We start from the raw sequence: 24,020 nt of genomic DNA on the forward strand, positions 1-24,020 counted from the left end.
CAAACAAATTTTCCAATGGAACAATGATTAAGAAGATAAGAAAATGTCTTTTTATCTTATACCTAAATACTGATTCCTATCTTGCCAGCTAAAGTTCAGGAAGAAATTGATCGTGTGGTTGGCAGAAACCGAAGCCCCTGCATGCAGGACAAGAGCTGCATGCCCTACACAGATGCTGTGCTGCATGAGATCCAGAGATACATTGACCTTGTCCCCAGCAGTATGCCCCATGCAGCAACTCAGGATGTTAAGTTCAGAGAATACCTCATTCCCAAGGTAAGAGGTATTTCATCTATACTCAAGACTCTTGAAAGTGAAAGTCGCTCAGTCATGTCCGACTCTTTGTGATCCCATGGACTACACAGTCCATGGAATTCTCCAGGCCATTATACTGAAGTGGGTAGACTTTCCCTTCTCCAGGGGATCTTCCCAACCCAAGGATTGAACCCAGGTCTCCGGCATTGTAGACAGATTCTTTACCGTCTGAACCAAGGGGAAGCCAGTAGACAGTTAGGCACTGTATAATTCTACTGCTGTAATGGTTGATAACTTGACTCTTAAAGTGGCTCAGCTAGTAAAGAATCTTCCTGCAATGCAGAAGACCTGGATTCTATCCCTGGGTTGGGAAGATCTCCTGGAGGAGGCATGGCAACCCACTCCAGTATTCTAGCCTGGAAAATCCCTATGGACAGAGGAGCTGGGTGGGCTACAGTCCATGGGATCACAAAGAGTTGGACACGGCTGGGTGACTAAGCATGCACACAACTGTTTACAGGTACTACACAGTCATGTCATACATATTTTACCCTCTGACCACATGCTCCTTTCCTGTTTTGTTTATTAATACAATTTAATAAATATAATAGTACTTAGGCTTCCACAGGGTTCTCAGTACACTGATAACTCCACACTCTGCCTGTTCATTAGCCTACTCTTCTGTCTACTTATTTTCCAGTGTATGTTTTACTATTATGAGCACTTAACCAGTATCCTCTATTCTCATATGTCTCACACCATGCTGCCCCCACCTGAATATCTATCAGATAGTTAGTCACCTCCTAACTATCTGTTTCACGTACTTATCCAAAATGCAATGCAACAATCTTCTGCCTTTCTGCTTGTGCTTGAGCTAATGACTCCTTCTGAAAAAGACCATGCAGCCCAGCAGGTTTTATTATTATCACCAACCCTAAATGAATCCTCAATCTTATCCAACATTCTTGCTTGGTAACCCAACTCAATTTTCTCCAACAAGCACGACATGGGCTTTCAGCCCTGAATTCTTCCCTTCCAGTTCTCTGCTGAGGACTTCTCCCCAAGTGAGTTAGTCTTCCACAAAGAAACTAAGAGCCATTGTAGGAAACTCCCTCAATGCCCATCCTCAAGGTTTTACAAATGTAGCTACATCCAAATCCTTTGTTTTCTCTTTCGTTTTGTTGTAGAAGAAGGGCTCTCTTTTTATCAAAAGTAAATCTTTCTGCCTTTCTCATGGATCCCTTTCCTGTCAGTTTTTCAGGAACCATTTCTTCTTTTTTCTTTATCTGTATTCTCTCTCTGCTTGCTGGCTCCTTTCCATTAGCATTTAAACATACTTAATCCTTTTGCATTTTAAGAAAAATTTTCCCAAATCCTGATCCCTTCTGTTCAGTAAAAGTGGTGACAGTGGTTATGCTTGTCTTATTCCTGATATTAGAGGAAAAGCTTTCCCCTTTTCACTGTTGAATATGATATTGGCTGTGGGGTTGTTATATATAGCCGGTGTTAGGTTGAGGTATGTTCCCTCCATACCTACTTTGTTCAGTTTTCTTTTTTTAAATCATGAATTAATGTTGACATTCATAGATGCTTTTTCTGACTCTCTTGAGATGGTCATATGATTTTTATCCCTCATTTTCTTACTGAGTTGTATCACATTGATTGATTTACACATATTGAACCATCCTTGAATCATTGAAATGAATCCAGCTTGTTCATAGTCTATGGCCCTTTTTACTGTATTTAGTTTGCTAATATTTTGTTGAGGATTTTTGCATCTATGTTTATCAAGTGTATTGGCCTTTAATTTTCATTTTTTTTGTAATGTTCTTCTCTGGTTGTGATAGCAGAGTAATGTTGACCTTGCAAAATAAATTTGGAAGTGTTCCTTCCTCTTGTATTTTTTGGAAGAGTTTGTATTCATTTATCTTTAAATGTTGTATTTGGTAGAATTCATTATCAAAACTATCTGTGTGCTGTGCTTTGTTGCTCAGTCATGTCTGACTCTGTGACCCCATGGACTGTATCCAACTGGGCTTCTCTGTCCATGGGATTCTCCAGGCATGAATACTGGAGTGTGTTGCCATGCCCTCCTCCAGGGGATCTCCCCAACCCAGAGATAGAACCCAGGTCTCCCCCACTGCAGGTCAATTCTTTACTGTCTAAGCCACCAGGAAAACCCAAAACTATCTTTGTTTTTTTTTGATTGTTTATTGGGATATGACCACCAATTCAATCTCCTTACTAGTTATTGCTGTGTTCAAATTTTCTGTTTGTTCATGATTTTGTCTTTATAGGTTGGCATGTTTTTTAAGAATTTATCTATTTTTTCCAGGTTGTCCAATTTGTTCATGTATTGTTGTTCATTATCATCTGTCATCATCCTCTGTATTTCTGTGGTATCAATTTTAATGTTTCCTCTTTTATTTCTGATTTGTTTATTTGAGTTGTACCTCTTTTCTTCTTGGTGAATCTAAAGGTTTGCCACTTTGTTTATCATTAAAAAAAAATACAGGTCTTATTCATATTGTCTTATTTGTCTCTCTCTATTTTTTCTGCTCTTTGTTATTTCTTTTCTACCACATTTTAACTTTGCTTTTTATTCTTTTTCTAGTTCTTTGAGGTATCAAGTTAGGTTTTTTGTTTGGGATCTTTCTTATTTCTCGATGTAGGCATTTATCACTATGAACTTTAAAAAAGATTTATTTATTTTAAATTGGACGCTAATTACTTTACAATATTGTAGTGTTTTTGCCATACATTGACATGAATCAGCCATGGGTGTACATGTGTTCCCCATCCTGAACCCCCTTCCCACCTCGCTCCCCATCCCATCTCTCAGGGTTGTCCCAGTGCACCAGCCCTGAGCACCCTGCCTCATGCATCCAGCCTGGACTGGCGATCTATTTCACATATGATAATATACATGTTTCAATGCTATTCTTTCAAATCACCTCACCCTTGACTTCTCCCACAGAGTCCAACAGTCTATTCTTTACATCTGTGTCTTTTTGCTGTCTTGCATTTAGGGTCATCATTGCCACCTTTCTAAATTGCATATATATGGATTAATATACTGTATTGGTGTTTTTCTTTTTGACTTACTTCACTCTGTATAATAGGCTCTAATTTCATCCACCTCATTAGAACTGATTCAAATGTATTCTTTTTAATGGCTGAGTAATATTCCATTGTGGATATGTACTACAGCTTTCTTATCCATTCATCTGCCGAGGGACATCTAGGTTGCTTCCATGCCCTGGCTATTATAAACAGTGCTGGCATGAACATTACGGTACACGTGTCTCTTTCAATTCTGGTTTCCTTGGTGTGTATGCCCAGCAGTGGGATTGCTGGGTCATATGACAGTTCTATTTCCCGTTTTTAAAGGAATCTCCACACTGTTCTCCATAGTGGCTGTACTAGTTTGCATTCCCACCAACAGTGTAAGAGGGTTCCCTTTTCTCCACACCCTCTCCAGCATTTATTTTGGATAGCAGCCATTATGATAGGCATGAGATGGTACCTCATTGTGGTTTTGATTTGCATTTCTCTGATAATGAGTGATGTTGAGCACCTGTTCATGTGTTTGTTAGCCATCTGTATGTGTTCTTTGGAGAAATGTCTGTTTAGTCCTTTGGCCCATTTTTTGATTGGGTCACTTATTTTTCTGTAATTGAGCTGCATGACCTGCTTGCATATTTTTGAGATTAATTCGTTGTCTGTTGCTTCATTTGCTATTATTTTCTCCCATTCTGAAGGCTGTATTTTCACCTTGCTTATAGTTTCCATTGTTGTGCAAAAGCATTTAAGTTTAATTAGGTCCCATTTGTTTATTTTTGCTTTTATTTCCATTACTCTGGAAAGTGGGTCATAGAGGATCCTGCTGTGATTTATGTTGGAGAGTGTTTTGCCTATGTTTTCCTCTAGGAGTTTTACAGTTTCTGGTCTTACGTTTAGATCTTTAATCCATTTTGAGTTTATTTTTGTGTATGGTGTTAGAAAGTGTTCTAGTTTCATTCTTTTACAAGTGGTTGACCAGTTTTCCCAGCACCACTTGTTAAGGAGACAATGTTTTCTCCATTGTATATTCTTTCCTCCTTTGTCAAAGATAAGGTGTCCATAGGTGCATGGATTTATCTCTGGGCTTTCTATTTTATTCCATTGATCTATATTTCTGTCTTTGTGCCAGTACCATACTGTCTTGATGACTGTAGCTTTGTAGGATAGCCTGAAGTCAGGCAGGTTGATTCCTCCAGTTCCATTCTTCTTTTTCAAGATTGCTTTGGCTATACGAGTTTTTTTGTAGTTTCATACAAATTGTAAAATTATTCATTCTAGCTCTGTGAAAAATACCCTTGCTTGCTTGATAGGAATTGCATTGAATCTATAGATTGCTTTGGGTAGTATACTCATTTTCACTATATTGATTCTTCTGATCCATGAACATGGTATATTTTTCCATCTATTTGTGTCCTCTTTGATTTCCTTCACCAGTGTTTTATAGTTTTCTCTATATAGGTCTTTTGTTTCTTTAGGTAGATTTATTCCTAAGTATATTATTCTTTTCGTTGCAATGGTGAATGGAATTGTTTCTTAATTTCTTTTTGAGTTTTCTCATTGTCAATGTGTAGGAATGCAAGAGATTTCTGTGTGTTAATTTTATATCCTGCCAGTTTACTATATTCATTGATTAGCTCTAGTAATTTTCTGGTAGAGTCTTTGGGGTTTTCTATGTAAAGGATCATGTCATCTGCAAACAGTGAGAGTTTTACTTCTTCTTTTTAAATCTGGATTCTTTTTATTTCTTTTTCTGCTCTGATTGCTGTGGCCAAAACTTTCAAAACTATGTTGAATAGTTCGTGGTGGTAATAGTGGTAAGTACTGAATAAGTGGTAAGTGGTGAATAGTAGCAGTAAGATTGGGTACCCTTGTCTTGTTCCTGAGTTTAGGGCAAGTGGTTTAAACTTTTAACCATTGGGGATAATGTTTTCTGTGGGTTTGTCATATACAGCTTTTATTATGTTGAGGTATGTTCTTTCTATTTCTGCTTTCTGGAGGGCTTTTTTTTTTTTTTTTATCATAAATGGATGTTGCATTTTGTCAAAGGCTTTCTCTGCATCTATTGAGATAATCATATGGTTTTTATCTTTCAATTTGTTAATGTGGTGTATTACACTGATTGATTGTGGATATTAAAGAATCCTTGCATCCCTGGGATAAAGCCCACTTGGTCATGATGTATGATCTTTTTAATATGTTGTTGGATTCTGTTTGCTAGAATTTTGTTAAGGATTTTTGCATCTCTTTTGATCAGTGATATTGGCCTGTAGTTTTCTTTTTTTGTGGCATCTTTGTCAGGCTTTGGTATTAGGGTGGTGGTGGCCTCATAGAATGAGTTTGGAAGTTTACCTTCTTCTGCAATTTTCTGGAAGAGTTTTAGTAGAATAAGTGTTAGTCCTCTCTTAATTTTTGGTAGAATTCAGCTGTGAAGCCGTCTGGTCCTGGGCTTTTGTTTGCTGGAAGATTTCTGTTTATACTTTCTATTTCCATGCTTGTGATGGGTCTGTTAAGATTTTCCATTTTTTCCTGGTTCAGTTTTGGAAAGTTATACTTTCCTAATAATTTTTCCATTTCTTCCAAGTTGTCCGTTTTATTGGCATATAGTTGCTGATAGTAGTCTCTTATGATCCTTTGTATTTCTGTGTTGTCTGTTGTGATCTCTCCATTTTCATTTCTAATTTTATTGATTTGATTTTTCTCCCTTTGTTTCCTCATGAGTCTGGCTAATGGTTTGTCAATTTTATTTATCCTCTCAAAGAACCAGCTTTTAGCTTTGTTGATTTTTGCTATGGTCTCTATTGTTTCTTTTGCATTTATTTCTACTTTAATTTTTATGATTTCTTTCCTTCAAGTAACCCTGGGTTTCTTCATTTCTTCCTTTTCTAGTTGGTTTAGGTGTAGAATTAGGTTATTTATTTGACTTTTTTCTTATTTCTTGAGGTAAGCCTGTATTCTTATGAACCTTCCCCTTAGCACTGCTTTTACAGTGTCCCATAGGTTTTGGGTTGTTGTGTTTTCATTTTCATTCATTTCTATGCATATTTTGATTTCTTTTTTGATTTCTTCTGTGATTTGTTGGTTATTCCGAAGCGTGTTATTCAGCCTCCATATGTTGGAACTTTTAATAGTTTTTTCTCTGTTCAGTTCAGTTCAGTTGCTCAGTCGTGTCCGACTCTGCGACCCCATGAATCACAGCATGCCAGGCCTCCCTGTCCATCACCAACTCCCGGAGTTCACTCAAACTCATCTCCATCGAGTTGGTGATGCCATCCAGCCATCTCATTCTCTGTTGTCCCCTTCTCCTCCTGCCCCCAATCCCTCCCAGCAGCAGAGTCTTTTCCAATGAGTCAACTCTTTTCATGAGGTGGCCAAAGTATCGGAGTTTCAGCTTCAGCATCAGTCCTTCCAATGAACACCCAGGACTGATTTCCTTTAGAATGAACTGGTTGGATCTCCATGACATCCAAGGGACTCTCAAGAGTCTTCTCCAACACCACAGTTCAAAAGCATCAATTCTTCGGTGCTCAGCTTTCTTCACAGTCTAACTCTCACATCCATACATGACCACTGGAAAAACCATAGCCTTGACTAGACGGACCTTTCTTGGCAAAGTAATGTCTATGCTTTTTAATATACTATTTAGGTTGGTCATAACTTTCCTGCCAAGAAGTAAGCGTCTTTTAATTTCATGGCTGCATTCACCATCTCCAGTGATTTTGGAGCCCAGAAAAATAAAGTCTGACACTGTTTCCCCATCTATTTCCCATGAAGTGATGGGGCCAGATGCCATGATGTTAGTTTTCTGAATGTAGTTGACATCTAATCTTAATGCATTGTGATCAAAAAAGATGCTTGGAATGATTTCAAGTTTTTTGAATTTACCAAAGCTAGATTTATGGCCCAGGATGTGATCTATCCTGGAGAAGGCTCCATGTGCACTTGAGAAAAAGGTGGAATTCATTGTTTTGGGGTGAAATGTCCTATAGATATCAACTAGCTCTTACTGGTCCATTGTATCATTTAAAGTTTCTGTTTCCTTGCTAATTTTCTGTCTAGTTGATCTATGCATAGGTGTGAGTGGGGTATTAAAGTCTCCTGCTACTATTTTGTTATTGTTAATTTCCCCTCTACTTGTTAGCATTTGCCTTACATATTGCGGTGCTCCTATGTTGGGTGCATATATATTTATAATTGTTATATCTTCTTCTTGGATTGATCCCTTGATCATTACGTAGTGTCCTTCTTTGTCTCTTTTCACAGCCTTTATTTCAAAGTCTATTTTATCTGATGTGAGTATTGCTACTCCTGCTTTCTTTGGGTCTCCAGTTGCATGAAGTATCTTTTCAAGCCCTTCACTTTCAGTCTGTAGGTGTCCCTTGTTTTGAGGTGGGTCTCTTGTAGACAGCATATATAGCGATCTTGTTTTTGTATGCATTCAGCCAGTCTTTGTCTTTTGGTTGGTACATTCAATTCATTTACATTTAAGGTAATTATTGATAAGTATGATCCCATTGCCATTTACATTGTTGTTTGGGGTTTGAGTTTGTACACCTTTTCTCTGTTTCCTGTCTAGAGAAGATCCTTTAGCATTTGTTGAAGAGCTGGTTTGGTGGTGCTAAATTCTCTCAGCTTTTGCTTGTCTGTAAAGCTTTTGATTTCTCCTTCATATTTGAAGGACAGCCATGCTGGGTATGGTAATCTGGGTTGTAGGTTTTTCTCTTTCATCAGTTTAAATATGTCCTGCCATTCCCTTCTGGCCTGAAGAGTTTCTATTGAAAGATCAGCTGTTATCCTTATGGGAGCCCCCTTGTGTGTTGTTTGTGTTTTTTTCCCTTGCTGCTTTTAATATTTGATCTTTGTTTGATTTTTTAAAATTTGATTAATATGTGTCTTGGGGCGTTTTGCCTTGGGTTATCCTGTTGAGACTCTCTGGGTTTCTTGGACTTGGGTGTCTATTTCCTTCCCCATTTTAGGGAAGTTTTCAATTATCATGTCCTCAAGTATTTTCTCATGGCCTTTCTTTTGTCTTGTTCTTCTGGGACTCATGATTTGAATGTTGGGACATTTGACATTGTCCCAGAGATCTCTGAGGTTGTCCTCTTTTCTTTTAATTTTTTTTTTTTTCCTCTCAGCTTCATTTATTTCCACTGTTCCATCTTCCACGTCACTTATCCTATTTTCTGACTCCCTTATTCTACTGTTGGTTCCCTCCAGAGTGTTTTGATCTCAGTTATTCCATTATTCATTATCGATTGACTCTTTTTTATTTCTTCAAGGTGCTTGTTAAACATTTCTTGCATCTTCTCAACCATTGCCTCCAGGCGATTTATCTGTAACTCCATTTTGTTTTCAAGATTTTGGATCACTATTACTATTATTTTTCTGAAGTCTCCTAGATAGGTAGAATCCCTATCGCCTCCTCTTTTGTTTGGTTTGGTGGGCATTTATAATGTTCTTTTCATTCAGTTCAGTCACTCAGTCGTGTCCGACTCTTTGAGACCCCATGAATTGCAGCACTCCTGGCCTCCCTGTACATCATCACCTCCCAGAGTCCACCCAAACCCATGTCCATTGTGTCAGTAATGCCATCCAACCATCTCATCCTCTGTCATCCCCTTCTTCTCCTGCCCTCAATCTTTCCCAGTATCAGAGTCTTTTCCAATGAGTCAGGTCTCCGCATCAAGTGGCCAAAGTATTGGAGTTTCAGCTTCAACATCAGTCCCTCCAATGAACACCCAGGACTAATGTCCTTTAGGATGGACTTTTTGGATCTCTTTGCAGTCCAAGGGACTCTTAAGAGTCTTCTCCAACACCACAGTTCAAAATCATCAATTCGTCAGTGCTCAGCTTTCTTTATATTCCAACTCTCACATCCATACATGACTACTGGAAAAACCATAGCCTTGACTAGGTGGACCTTTGTTGACAAAGTAATGTCTCTGCTTTTTAATATGCTGTCTAGATTGGTCATAACTTTCCTTCCAAGCAGCAAGCGTCTTTTAATTTCATGGCGGCAATCACCATCTGCAGTGATTTTGGAGCCCAGAAAATAGAGTCAGCCACTGTTTCCCCATCTATTTGACATGAAGTGATAGGACCAGATGCCATGATCTTCGTTTTCTGAATGTTGAGCTTTTTTTTTTTTTAATTTTATTTTATTTTTAAACTTTACATAATTGTATTAGTTTTGCCAAATATCAAAATGAATCCATACAGGTATACATGTGTTCCCCATCCTGAACCCTCCTCCCTCCTCCCTCCCCATACCATCCCTCTGGGTCGTCCCAGTGCACTGGCCCCAAGCATCCAGTATCGTACATCGAACCTGGACTGGCAACTCGTTTCTTACATGATATTTTACATGTTTCAATGTCATTCTCCCAAATCTTCCCACCCTCTCCCTCTCCCACAGAGTCCATAAGATTGTTCTATACATCAGTGTCTCTTTTGCTGTCTCATACACCGGGTTATTGTTACCATCTTTCTAAATTCCATATATATGTGTTAGTATACTGTATTTATGTTTTTCCTTCTGGCTTACTTCACTCTGTATAATAGGCTCCAGTTTCATCCACCTCATTAGAACTGATTCAAATGTATTCTTTTTAATGGCTGAGTAATACTCCATTGTGTATATGTACCATAGCTTTCTTATCCATTCATCTGCTGATGGGCATCTAGGTTGCTTCCATGTCCTGGCTATATAAACAGTGCTGCGATGAACATTGGGGTACACGTGTCTCTTTCCCTTCTGGTTTCCTCAGTGTGTATGCCCAGCAGTGGGATTGCTGGATCATAAGGCAGTTCTATTTCCAGTTTTTTAAGGAATCTCACACTGTTCTCCATAGTGGCTGTACTAGTTTGCATTCCCACCAACAGTGTAAGAAGGTTCCCTTTTCTCCACACCCTCTTCAGCATTTTTATTATTTGTACTTTTTGGATCGCAGCCATTCTGACTGGTGTGAAATGGTACCTCAGAGTGGTTTTGATTTGCATTTCTCTGATAATGAGTGATGTTGAGCATCTTTCATGTGTTTGTTAGCCATCTGTATGTCTTCTTTGGAGAAATGTCTATTTAGTTCTTTGGCCCATTTTTGATTGGGTCATTTATTTTTCTGGAGTTGAGCTGTAGGAGTTGCTTGTATATTTTTGAGATTAGTTGTTTGTCCGTTGCTTCATTTGCTATTATTTTCTCCCATTCTGAAAGGCTGTCTTTTCACCTTGTTAATAGTTTCCTTTGATGTGCAGAAGCTTTTAAGGTTAATTAGGTCCCATTTGTTTATTTTTGCTTTTATTTCCAATATTCTGGGAGGTGGGTCATAGAGGATCCTGCTGTGATGTATGTCAGAGAGTGTTTTGCCTATGTTCTCCTCTAGGAGTTTTATAGTTTCTGGTCTTACGTTTAGATCTTTAATCCATTTTGAGTTTATTTTTGTGTATGGTGTTAGAAAGTGTTCTAGTTTCATTCTTTTACAAGTGGTTGACCAGATTTCCCAGCACCACTTGTTAAATAGATTGTCTTTAATCCATTGTATATTCTTGCCTCCTTTGTCAAAGATAAGGTGTCCATATGTGCGTGGATTTATCTCTGGGCTTTCTATTTTATTCCATTGATCTATATTTCTGTCTTTGTGCCAGTACCATACTGTCTTGATAACTGTGGCTTTGTAGTAGAGCCTGAAGTCAGGTAGGTTGATTCCTCAGTTCCATTCTTCTTTCTCAAGATTGCTTTGGCTATTCGAGGTTTTTGTATTTCATACAAATTGTGAAATTATTTCATTCTAGCTCTGTGAAGAATAGCTCTAGCTTGATAGGGATTGCATTGAATCTATAAATTGCTTTGGGTAGTATACTCATTTTTTCACTATATTGATTCTTCAATCCATGAACATGGTATATTTTCCATCTATTTGTGTCCTCTTTGATTTTTTCACCAGTGTTTTATAGTTTTTTTCTATATATAGGTCTTTTGTTTCTTTAGGTAGATTTATTCCTAAGTATTTTATTCTTTTCGTTGCAATGGTGAATGGAATTGTTTCTTAATTTCTCTTTCAAAACTATGTTGAATAGTTCGTGGTGGTAATAGTGGTAAGTACTGAATAAGTGGTAAGTGGTGAATAGTAGCAGTAAGATTGGTACCCTTGTCTTGTTCCTGAGTTTAGGGCAAGTGGTTTAAACTTTTTAACCATTGAGGATAATGTTTTCTGTGGGTTTGTCATATACAGCTTTTATTATGTTGAGGTATGTTCTTTCTATTTCTGCTTTCTGGAGGCTTTTTTTTTTATCATAAATGGATGTTGCATTTTGTCAAAGGCTTTCTCTGCATCTATTGAGATAATCATATGGTTTTTATCTTTCAATTTGTTAATGTGGTGTATTACACTGATTGATTGTGGATATTAAAGAATCCTTGCATCCCTGGGATAAAGCCCACTTGGTCATAATGTATGATCTTTTTTAATATGTTGTTGGATTCTGTTTGCTAGAATTTTGTTAAGGATTTTTGCATCTCTTTTGATCAGTGATATTGGCCTGTAGTTTTCTTTTTTGTGGCATCTTTGTCAGGCTTTGGTATTAGGGTGGTGGTGGCCTCATAGAATGAGTTTGGAAGTTTACCTTCTTCTGCAATTTTCTGGAAGAGTTTTAGTAGAATAAGTGTTAGTCCTCTCTTAATTTTTGGTAGAATTCAGCTGTGAAGCCGTCTGGTCCTGGGCTTTTTGTTTGCTGGAAGATTTCTGTTTATACTTTCTATTTCCATGCTTGTGATGGGTCTGTTAAGATTTTCCATTTTTTCCTGGTTCAGTTTTGGAAAGTTATACTTTCCTAATAATTTTTCCATTTCTTCCAAGTTGTCCGTTTTATTGGCATATAGTTGCTGATAGTAGTCTCTTATGATCCTTTGTATTTCTGTGTTGTCTGTTGTGATCTCTCCATTTTCATTTCTAATTTTATTGATTTGATTTTTCTCCCTTTGTTTCCTCATGAGTCTGGCTAATGGTTTGTCAATTTTATTTATCCTCTCAAAGAACCAGCTTTTAGCTTTGTTGATTTTTGCTATGGTCTCTATTGTTTCTTTTGCATTTATTTCTACTTTAATTTTTTATGATTTCTTTCCTTCAAGTAACCTGGGTTTCTTCATTTCTTCCTTTTCTAGTTGGTTTAGGTGTAGAATTAGGTTATTTATTTGACTTTTTTTCTTATTTCTTGAGGTAAGCCTGTATTCTTATGAACCTTCCCTTAGCACTGCTTTTACAGTGTCCCATAGGTTTTGGGTTGTTGTGTTTTCATTTTCATTCATTTCTATGCATATTTTGATTTCTTTTTGATTTCTTCTGTGATTTGTTGGTTATTCCAAAGCGTGTTATTCAGCCTCCATATGTTGGAACTTTTAATAGTTTTTTTCTCTGTTCAGTTCAGTTCAGTTGCTCAGTCGTGTCCGACTCTCGACCCCATGAATCACAGCATGCCAGGCCTCCTGTCCATCACCAACCCCGGAGTTCACTCAAACTCATCTCCATCGAGTTGGTGATGCCATCCAGCCATCTCATTCTCTGTTGTCCCCTTCTCCTCCTGCCCCAATCCCTCCCAGCAGCAGAGTCTTTTCCAATGAGTCAACTCTTTTCATGAGGTGGCCAAAGTATCGGAGTTTCAGCTTCAGCATCAGTCCTTCCAATGAACACCCAGGACTGATTTCCTTTAGAATGAACTGGTTGGATCTCCATGACATCCAAGGGACTCTCAAGAGTCTTCTCCAACACCACAGTTCAAAAGCATCAATTCTTCGGTGCTCAGCTTTCTTCACAGTCTAACTCTCACATCCATACATGACCACTGGAAAAACCATAGCCTTGACTAGACGGACCTTTCTTGGCAAAGTAATGTCTATGCTTTTTAATATACTATTTAGGTTGGTCATAACTTTCCTGCCAAGAAGTAAGCGTCTTTTAATTTCATGGCTGCATTCACCATCTCCAGTGATTTTGGAGCCCAGAAAAATAAAGTCTGACACTGTTTCCCCATCTATTTCCCATGAAGTGATGGGGCCAGATGCCATGATGTTAGTTTTCTGAATGTAGTTGACATCTAATCTTAATGCATTGTGATCAAAAAAGATGCTTGGAATGATTTCAAGTTTTTTGAATTTACCAAAGCTAGATTTATGGCCCAGGATGTGATCTATCCTGGAGAAGGCTCCATGTGCACTTGAGAAAAAGGTGGAATTCATTGTTTTGGGGTGAAATGTCCTATAGATATCAACTAGCTCTTACTGGTCCATTGTATCATTTAAAGTTTCTGTTTCCTTGCTAATTTTCTGTCTAGTTGATCTATGCATAGGTGTGAGTGGGGTATTAAAGTCTCCTGCTACTATTTTGTTATTGTTAATTTCCCCTCTACTTGTTAGCATTTGCCTTACATATTGCGGTGCTCCTATGTTGGGTGCATATATATTTATAATTGTTATATCTTCTTCTTGGATTGATCCCTTGATCATTACGTAGTGTCCTTCTTTGTCTCTTTTCACAGCCTTTATTTCAAAGTCTATTTTATCTGATGTGAGTATTGCTACTCCTGCTTTCTTTGGGTCTCCAGTTGCATGAAGTATCTTTTTCAAGCCCTTCACTTTCAGTCTGTAGGTGTCCCTTGTTTTGAGGTGGGTCTCTTGTAGACAGCATATATAGCGATCTTGTTTTTGTATGCATTCAGCCAGTCTTTGTCTTTTGGTTGGTACATTCAATTCATTTACATTTAAGGTAATTATTGATAAGTATGATCCCATTGCCATTTACATTGTTGTTTGGGGTTTGAGTTTGTACACCTTTTCTCTGTTTCCTGTCTAGAGAAGATCCTTTAGCATTTGTTGAAGAGCTGGTTTGGTGGTGCTAAATTCTCTCAGCTTTTGCTTGTCTGTAAAGCTTTTGATTTCTCCTTCATATTTGAAGGACAGCCATGCTAGGTATGGTAATCTGGGTTGTAGGTTTTTCTCTTTCATCAGTTTAAATATGTCCTGCCATTCCCTTCTGGCCTGAAGAGTTTCTATTGAAAGATCAGCTGTTATCCTTATGGGAGCCCCCTTGTGTGTTGTTTGTGTTTTTTTCCCTTGCTGCTTTTAATATTTGATCTTTGTTTGATTTTTTAAAATTTGATTAATATGTGTCTTGGGGCGTTTTGCCTTGGGTTATCCTGTTGAGACTCTCTGGGTTTCTTGGACTTGGGTGTCTATTTCCTTCCCCATTTTAGGGAAGTTTTCAATTATCATGTCCTCAAGTATTTTCTCATGGCCTTTCTTTTGTCTTGTTCTTCTGGGACTCATGATTTGAATGTTGGGACATTTGACATTGTCCCAGAGATCTCTGAGGTTGTCCTCTTTTCTTTTAATTTTTTTTTTCCTCTCAGCTTCATTTATTTCCACTGTTCCATCTTCCACGTCACTTATCCTATTTTCTGACTCCCTTATTCTACTGTTGGTTCCCTCCAGAGTGTTTTGATCTCAGTTATTCCATTATTCATTATCGATTGACTCTTTTTTATTTCTTCAAGGTGCTTGTTAAACATTTCTTGCATCTTCTCAACCATTGCCTCCAGGCGATTTATCTGTAACTCCATTTTGTTTTCAAGATTTTGGATCACTATTACTATTATTTTTCTGAAGTCTCCTAGATAGGTAGAATCCCTATCGCCTCCTCTTTTGTTTGGTTTGGTGGGCATTTATAATGTTCTTTTCATTCAGTTCAGTCACTCAGTCGTGTCCGACTCTTTGAGACCCCATGAATTGCAGCACTCCTGGCCTCCCTGTACATCATCACCTCCCAGAGTCCACCCAAACCCATGTCCATTGTGTCAGTAATGCCATCCAACCATCTCATCCTCTGTCATCCCCTTCTTCTCCTGCCCTCAATCTTTCCCAGTATCAGAGTCTTTTCCAATGAGTCAGGTCTCGCATCAAGTGGCCAAAGTATTGAGTTTCAGCTTCAACATCAGTCCCTCCAATGAACACCCAGGACTAATGTCCTTTAGGATGGACTTTTTGGATCTCTTTGCAGTCCAAGGGACTCTTAAGAGTCTTCTCCAACACCACAGTTCAAAATCATCAATTCGTCAGTGCTCAGCTTTCTTTATATTCCAACTCTCACATCCATACATGACTACTGGAAAAACCATAGCCTTGACTAGGTGGACCTTTGTTGACAAAGTAATGTCTCTGCTTTTAATATGCTGTCTAGATTGGTCATAACTTTCCTTCCAAGCAGCAAGCGTCTTTTAATTTCATGGCGGCAATCACCATCTGCAGTGATTTTGGAGCCCAGAAAATAGAGTCAGCCACTGTTTCCCCATCTATTTGACATGAAGTGATAGGACCAGATGCCATGATCTTCGTTTTCTGAATGTTGAGCTTTTTTTTTTTTTTTTAATTTTATTTTATTTTTAAACTTTACATAATTGTATTAGTTTTGCCAAATATCAAAATGAATCCGCCACAGGTATACATGTGTTCCCCATCCTGAACCCTCCTCCCTCCTCCCTCCCCATACCATCCCTCTGGGTCGTCCCAGTGCACTGGCCCCAAGCATCCAGTATCGTACATCGAACCTGGACTGGCAACTCGTTTCTTACATGATATTTTACATGTTTCAATGTCATTCTCCCAAATCTTCCCACCCTCTCCCTCTCCCACAGAGTCCATAAGATTGTTCTATACATCAGTGTCTCTTTTGCTGTCTCATACACCGGGTTATTGTTACCATCTTTCTAAATTCCATATATATGTGTTAGTATACTGTATTTATGTTTTTCCTTCTGGCTTACTTCACTCTGTATAATAGGCTCCAGTTTCATCCACCTCATTAGAACTGATTCAAATGTATTCTTTTTAATGGCTGAGTAATACTCCATTGTGTATATGTACCATAGCTTTCTTATCCATTCATCTGCTGATGGACATCTAGGTTGCTTCCATGTCCTGGCTATTATAAACAGTGCTGCGATGAACATTGGGGTACACGTGTCTCTTTCCCTTCTGGTTTCCTCAGTGTGTATGCCCAGCAGTGGGGTTGCTGGATCATAAGGCAGTTCTATTTCCAGTTTTTTAAGGAATCTCCACACTGTTCTCCATAGTGGCTGTACTAGTTTGCATTCCCACCAACAGTGTAAGAAGGTTCCCTTTTCTCCACACCCTCTTCAGCATTTATTATTTGTATACTTTTGGATCGCAGCCATTCTGACTGGTGTGAAATGGTACCTCAGAGTGCTTTTGATTTGCATTTCTCTGATAATGAGTGATGTTGAGCATCTTTTCATGTGTTTGTTAGCCATCTGTATGTCTTCTTTGGAGAAATGTCTATTTAGTTCTTTGGCCCATTTTTTGATTGGGTCGTTTATTTTTCTGGAGTTGAGCTGTAGGAGTTGCTTGTATATTTTTGAGATTAGTTGTTTGTCCGTTGCTTCATTTGCTATTATTTTCTCCCATTCTGAAGGCTGTCTTTTCACCTTGTTAATAGTTTCCTTTGATGTGCAGAAGCTTTTAAGGTTAATTAGGTCCCATTTGTTTATTTTTGCTTTTATTTCCAATATTCTGGGAGGTGGGTCATAGAGGATCCTGCTGTGATGTATGTCAGAGAGTGTTTTGCCTATGTTCTCCTCTAGGAGTTTTATAGTTTCTGGTCTTACGTTTAGATCTTTAATCCATTTTGAGTTTATTTTTGTGTATGGTGTTAGAAAGTGTTCTAGTTTCATTCTTTTACAAGTGGTTGACCAGATTTCCCAGCACCACTTGTTAAATAGATTGTCTTTAATCCATTGTATATTCTTGCCTCCTTTGTCAAAGATAAGGTGTCCATATGTGCGTGGATTTATCTCTGGGCTTTCTATTTTATTCCATTGATCTATATTTCTGTCTTTGTGCCAGTACCATACTGTCTTGATAACTGTGGCTTTGTAGTAGAGCCTGAAGTCAGGTAGGTTGATTCCTCCAGTTCCATTCTTCTTTCTCAAGATCGTTTTGGCTATTCGAGGTTTTTTGTATTTCCATACAAATTGTGAAATTATTTGTTCTAGCTCTGTGAAGAATACTGTTGGTAGCTTGATAGGGATTGCGTTGAATCTATAAATTGCTTTGGGTAGTATACTCATTTTCACTATATTGATTCTTCCAATCCATGAACATGGTATATTTCTCCATCTATTAGTGTCCTCTTTGATTTCTTTCACCAGTGTTTTATAGTTTTCTATATATAGGTCTTTAGTTTCTTTAGGTAGATATATTCCTATGTATTTTATTCTTTCCGTTGCAATGGTGAATGGAATTGTTTCCTTAATTTCTCTTTCTGTTTTCTCATTATTAGTGTATAGGAATGCAAGGGATTTCTGTGTGTTGATTTTATATCCTGCAACTTTACTATAGTCATTGATTATTTCTAGTAATTTTCTGGTGGAATCTTTAGGGTTTTCTATGTAGAGGATCATGTCATCTGCAAATAGTGAGAGTTTTACTTCTTCTTTTCCCATTTGGATTCCTTTTATTTCTTTTTCTGCTCTGATTGCTGTGGCCAAAACTTCCAAAACGATGTTGAATAGTAATGGTGAAAGTGGGCACCCTTGTCTTGTTCCTGACTTTAGAGGAAATGCTTTCAATTTTTCACCATTGAGGATAATGTTTGCTGTGGGTTTGTCATATATAGCTTTTATTATGTTGAGATATGTTCCTTCTATTCCTGATTTCTGGAGAGTTTTTATCATAAATGGATGTTGAATTTTGTCAAAGGCTTTCTCTGCATCTATTGAGATAATCATATGGTTTTTAGTTTTCAATTTGTTAATGTGGTGTATTACATTGATTGATTTGTGGATATTGAAGAATCCTTGCATCCCTGGGATAAAGCCCACTTGATCATGGTGTATGATCTTTTTAATGTGTTGTTGGATTCTGATTGCTAGAATTTTGTTAAGGATTTTTGCATCTATTTTCATCAGGGATATTGCCCTGTAGTTTTCTTTTTTTGTGGGATCTTTGTCAGGTTTTGGTATTAGGGTGATGGTGGCCTCATAGAATGAGTTTGGAAGTTTATCTTCCTCTGCAATTTTCTGGAAGAGTTTGAGCAGGATAGGTGTTAGCTCTTCTCTAAATTTTTGGTAGAATTCAGCTGTGAAGCCGTCTGGACCTGGGCTTTTGTTTGCTGGAAGATTTTTGATTACAGTTTCAATTTCCATGCTTGTGATGGGCCTGTTAAGATTTTCTATTTCTTCCTGGTCGAGTTTTGGAAAGTTGTACTTTTCTAAGAATTTGTCCATTTCTTCCACGTTGTCCATTTTATTGGCATATAATTATTGATAGTAGTCTCTTATGATCCTTTGTATTTCTGTGTTGTCTGTTGTGATCTCTCCATTTTCGTTTCTAATTTTGTTGATTTGATTTTTCTCCCTTTGTTTCTTGATGAGTCTGGCTAATGGTTTGTCAATTTTATTTATCCTTTCAAAGAACCAGCTTTTGGTTTTGCTGATTTTTGCTATGGTCTCTTTTGTTTCTTTTGCATTTATTTCTGCTCTAATTTTTAAGATTTCTTTCCTTCTACTAACCCTGGGGTTCTTCATTTCTTCCTTTTCTAGTTGCTTTAGATGTAGAGTTAGGTTATTTATTTGACTTTTTTCTTGTTTCTTGAGGTGTGCCTGTATTGCTAGGAACTTCCCCCTTAGGACTGCTTTTACCGTGTCCCACAGGTTTTGGGTTGTTGTGTTTTCATTTTCATTCGTTTCTATGCAAATTTTTATTTCTTTTTTGATTTCTTCTGTGATTTGTTGGTTATTCAGCAGCGTGTTGTTCAGCCTCCATATGTTGGAATTTTTAATAGTTTTTCTCCTGTAATTGAGATCTAATCTTACTGCATTATGGTCAGAAAAAATGCTTGGAATGATTTCTATTTTTTTGAATTTACCAAGGCTAGCTTTATGGCCCAGGATGTGATCTATCCTGGAGAAGGTTCCATGTGCGCTTGAGAAAAAGGTGAAATTCATTGTTTTGGGATGAAATGTCCTATAGATATCAATTAGGTCTAACTGGTCTATTGTATCGTTTAAAGTTTGTGTTTCCTTGTTAATTTTCTGTTTAGTTGATCTATCCATAGGTGTAAGTGGGGTATTAAAGTCTCCCACTATTATTGTGTTATTGTTAATTTCTCCTTTCATACTTGTTAGCATTTGTCTTACGTACTGTGGTGCTCCCGTGTTGGGCGCATATATATTTATAATTGTTATATCTTCTTCTTGGATTGATCCTTTGATCATTATGTAGTGACCTTCTTTGTCTCTTTTCACAGCCTTTGTTTTAAAGTCTATTTTATCTGATATGAGTATTGCTACTCCTGCTTTCTTTTGGTCCCTATTTGCATGGAAAATCTTTTTCCAGCCCTTCACTTTCAGTCTGTATGTGTCCCCTGTTTTGAGGTGGGTCTCCTGTAGACAACATATGTAGGGGTCTTGTTTTTGTATCCATTCAGCCAGTCTTTGTCTTTTGGTTGGGGCATTCAACCCATTTACGCTTAAGGTAATTACTGATAAGTATGATCCCGTTGCCATTTACTTTATTGTTTTGGGTTCGAGTTTATACACCGTTTTTGTGTTTCCTATCTAGAGAATATCCTTTAGTATTTGTTGGAGAGCTGGTTTGGTGGTGCTGAATTCTCTCAGCTTTTGCTTGTCTGAAAAGCTTTTGATTTTTCCTTCATACTTGAATGAGATCCTTGCTGGGTACAATAATCTGGGCTGTAGGTTATTTTCTTTCATCATTTTAAGTATGTCTTGCCATTCCCTCCTGGCTTGAAGAGTTTCTATTGAAAGATCAGCTGTTATCCTTATGGGAATTCCCTTGTGTGTTATTTGTTGTTTTTCCCTTGCTGCTTTTAATATTTGTTCTTTGTGTTTGATCTTTGTTAATTTGATTAATATGTGTCTTGGGGTGTTTCTCCTTGGGTTCATCCTGTTTGGGACTCTCTGGGTTTCTTGGACTTGGTGATTATTTCCTTCCCCATTTTAGGAAGTTTTCCACTATTATCTCCTCAAGTATTTTCTCATGGTCTTTCTTTTTGTCTTCTTCTTCTGGAACCCCTATGATTGAATGTTGTAGCGTTTAATATTGTCCTGGAGGTCTCTGAGATTGTCCTCATTTCTTTTAATTCGTTTTTCTTTTATCCTCTCTGATTCATTTATTTCTACCATTCTATCTTCTAATTCACTAATCCTATCGTCTGCCTCTGTTATTCTACTATTTGTTGCCTCCAGAGTGTTTTTAATTTCATTTATTGCATTATTCATTATATATTGACTCTTTTTTATTTCTTCTAGGTCCTTGTTAAACCTTTCTTGCATCTTCTCAATCCTTGCCTCCAGGCTATTTATCTATGATTCCATTTTAGTTTCAAGATTTTGGACCAATTTCACTATCATTATTCGGAATTCTTTATCAGGTAGATTCCCTATCTCTTCCTCTTTTGTTTTGTTTGGTGGGCATTTATCCTATTCCTTTATCTGTTGAGTATTCCTCTGTCTCTTCATCTTGTTTAAATTGCTGAGTTTGGGGTGTCCTTTCTGTATTCTGGCAGTTTGTGGAGTTCTCTTTATTGTGGCGTTTCCTCACTGTGTGTGTGTTTATACAGGTGGCTTGTCAAGGTTTCCTGGTTAGGGAAGCTTGTGTCGGTGTTCTGGTGGGTGGAGCTGTATTTCTTCTCTCTCCTTTCGAAGAGTTGGGTTGCTTTTCTGGGTGCCTGATGTCCTCTGCCGGCATTCAGAAGTTGTTTTGTGGAATTTACTCGACATTTAAATGCTCTTTTGATGAATTTGTGGGGGAGAAAGTGTTCTCCCCGTCCTACTCCTCCGCCATCTTCGAATGCTGAGCTTTAAGCCAACTTTTTCACTCTCCTCTTTCACTTTCATCAAGAGGCTCTTTAGTTCTTCACTTTCTGCCGTAAGGGTGGTGTCATCTGCATATATGAGGTTATTGATATTTCTCCTGGCAATCTTGATTCCAGCTTGTGATTCCTTCAGCCCAGCATTTCTCATGATTACTCTGCATAGAAGTTAAATAAGCAGAGTGATAATATACAGCCTTGAAGTACTCCTTTTCCTATTTGGAACCAGTCTGTTGTTCCATGTCCAGTTCTAACTGTTGCTTCCTGACCTGTACACAGGTTACTCAAGAGGCAGTTCAGGTGGTCTGGTATTCCCATCTCTTTCAAAATTTTCCACAGTTTATTGTGATCCACACAGTCAAAGGCTTTGGCGTAGTCAATAAAGCAGAAATAGATGTTTTTCTGGAACTCTCTTGGTTTTTCAAAGATCCAGCGGATGTTGGCAATTTGATCTCTGGTTCCTCTGCCTTTTCTAAAACCAGCTTGAACATCTGGAAGTTCATGGTTCACATATTGCTGAAGCTTGGCTTGCAGAATTTTGAGCATTACTTTACTAGTGTGTGCTGCTGCTGCTGCTAAGTCACTTTAGTCATGTCCGACTCTGTGTGACCCCAGAGACGGCAGCTCTACAGGCTCCCCTGTCCCTGGGATTCTCCAGGCAAGAACACTGGAGGGGGTTGCCATTTCCTTCTCCAATGCATGAAAGTGAAAAGGGAAAGTGAAGTTGCTCAGTCGTGTCCGACTCTTAGCGACCCCATGGACTGCAGCCTACCAGGCTCCTCCGTCCATGGGATTTTCTAGGCAAGAATATTGGAGTGGGGTGCCATTGCCTTCTCCGACTAGTGTGTGAGATGAGTGCAATTGTGCATTAGTTTGAGCATTCTTTGGAATTACCTTTCTTTGGGGTTGGAATGAAAACCGACTTTTTCCAGTCCTCTGGCCACTGCTGATTTTTCCAAGTTTGCTGACATGAAAAGAGCAGCACTTTCACAGCATCATCTTTTAAAATTTGAAAGAGCTCAACCCGAATTCCATAGCCTCCATTAGGTTTGTTCATAGTGATGCTTCCTACGGCCGACCTGAGTTCACATTCGAGGATGTCCAGCCCTAGGTGAGTGTGAGTGATCACACCATGGTGATTATCTTGGTCGTGAAGATCTTTTTTGTACAGTTCTTCTGTGTATTCTTGCCACCTTTTCTTAATATCTTCTGCTTCTGTTAGGTCCATACCATTTCTGTCCTTGATTGAGCTCATCTTTGCATGAAATATTCCCTTGGTATCTCTAATTTTCTTGAAGAGATCTCTAGTCTTTCCCATTCTATTGCCTTCCTCTATATTTTTGCATTGATCACTGAGGAAGGCTTTCTTATCTCTCCTTGCTATTCTTTGGAACTCTGCATTCAAATGGGTATGTCTTTCCTGTTCTCCTTTGCTTTTTGCTCCTCTTCTTTTCACAGCTATTTGTAAGGCCTCTTCAGACAGCCGTTTTGCTGTTTTGTATTTCTTTCTCTTGGGAATGGTCTTGATCCCCATCTCCTGTACAATGTCACAAATCTTTGTCCATAGTTCATCAGGCACTCTGTCTATCCCATCTAGTCCCTTAAATCTATTTCTCACTTCCACTGTATAGTCATAAGGGATTTGATATAGGTCATACCTGAATGGTCTAGTGGTTTTCCCCACTTTCTTCAATTTAAGTCTGAATTTGCCAGTAAGGAGTTCATGATCTGAGCCACAGTCAGCCCCTGGTCTTGTTTTTGCTGACTGTATAGAGATTCTCTGTCTTTGGCTGCAAAGGAGATAATCAATCTGATTTCAGTGTTGACCATCTGGTGATATCTATGTATAGAGTCTTCTCCTGTGTTTTTGGAAGAGGGTGTTTGCTATGACCACCGCTTTCTCTTGGCAGAGCTCTGTTAGCCTTTGTCCTGCTTCATTCTGTACTCCAAGGCAAAATTTGCCTGTTACTCCAGGAGTTTCTTGACTTCTTACTTTTGCATTCCAGTCCCTTATAATGAAAAGGACATCTTTTTGGGGTGTTAGTTCTAGCAGATCTTGTAGGTCTTCATAGAACCATTCAACTTCAGCTTCTTCAGCATTACTTGTCAGGGCATAGACTTGGATTACTGTGATATTGAACGGTTTGCCTTGGAAATGAACAGAGATCATGCTGTCGTTTTTGAGAATCCATCCAAGTACTGCATTTTGGACTCTTTTGTTGACCATGATGGCTACTCCATTTATTCTAAGGGATTCTTGCCCACAGTAGTAGATATAATGGTCATCTGAGTCAAATTCACCCATTCCAGTCCATCTTAGTTTGCTGATTCCTAGAATTTCGATGTTCACTCTTGCCATCTCCTGTTTGACCACTTCCAATTTGCCCTGATTCGTGGACCTAGCATTCCAGGTTCCTATGCAATATTGCTCTTTACAGCATTGAATCTTGCTTCTATTACCAGTCCCATACACAACTGGGTATTGTTTTTCCTTTGGCTCCATCCCTTCATTCTTTCTGGAGTTATTTCTCCATTGATCTCCAGTAGCTTTCTCATGTTCCTTTACCTGCTAAATAGTTCTCTGCCTTTTCATTTTGTTTAGATTGCTGTGTTTGGGGTGGCCTTTCTGTATTCTTGCCATTTGTGGCTCCTCTTTATTGTAGAGGTTCCTCCCTGAGGATGGGGTTGGACGAGTGGCTTGTCAAGGTTTCCTGTTTAGGGAAGCTTGTGTCTGGTGTTCTGGTGGGTGGAGCTGAATTTCTTCTCTCTGGAGTGCAGTGATGTGTTCTGTAGTGAGTTTTGAGATGT

General features: G+C 38.3%; 1 protein-coding gene across 2 annotated transcripts in view; it reads left to right on the top strand.

The window, feature by feature from the left end:
• Nucleotides 1-24,020, top strand: part of LOC102266325 (cytochrome P450 2C21) — a 53,311-nt gene that overhangs the window by 21,692 nt on the left and 7,599 nt on the right. For both annotated transcript variants that reach the window (XM_070363483.1, XM_070363484.1), the window contains exon 7: nucleotides 89-276. In XM_070363483.1, coding sequence (XP_070219584.1) covers nucleotides 89-276 — 188 coding nt within the window. The remainder of the gene's footprint in view (nucleotides 1-88; nucleotides 277-24,020) is intronic.

Source organism: Bos mutus, chromosome 26 (assembly GCF_027580195.1).
Source record: "Bos mutus isolate GX-2022 chromosome 26, NWIPB_WYAK_1.1, whole genome shotgun sequence".
NCBI lineage: Eukaryota > Metazoa > Chordata > Mammalia > Artiodactyla > Bovidae > Bos > Bos mutus.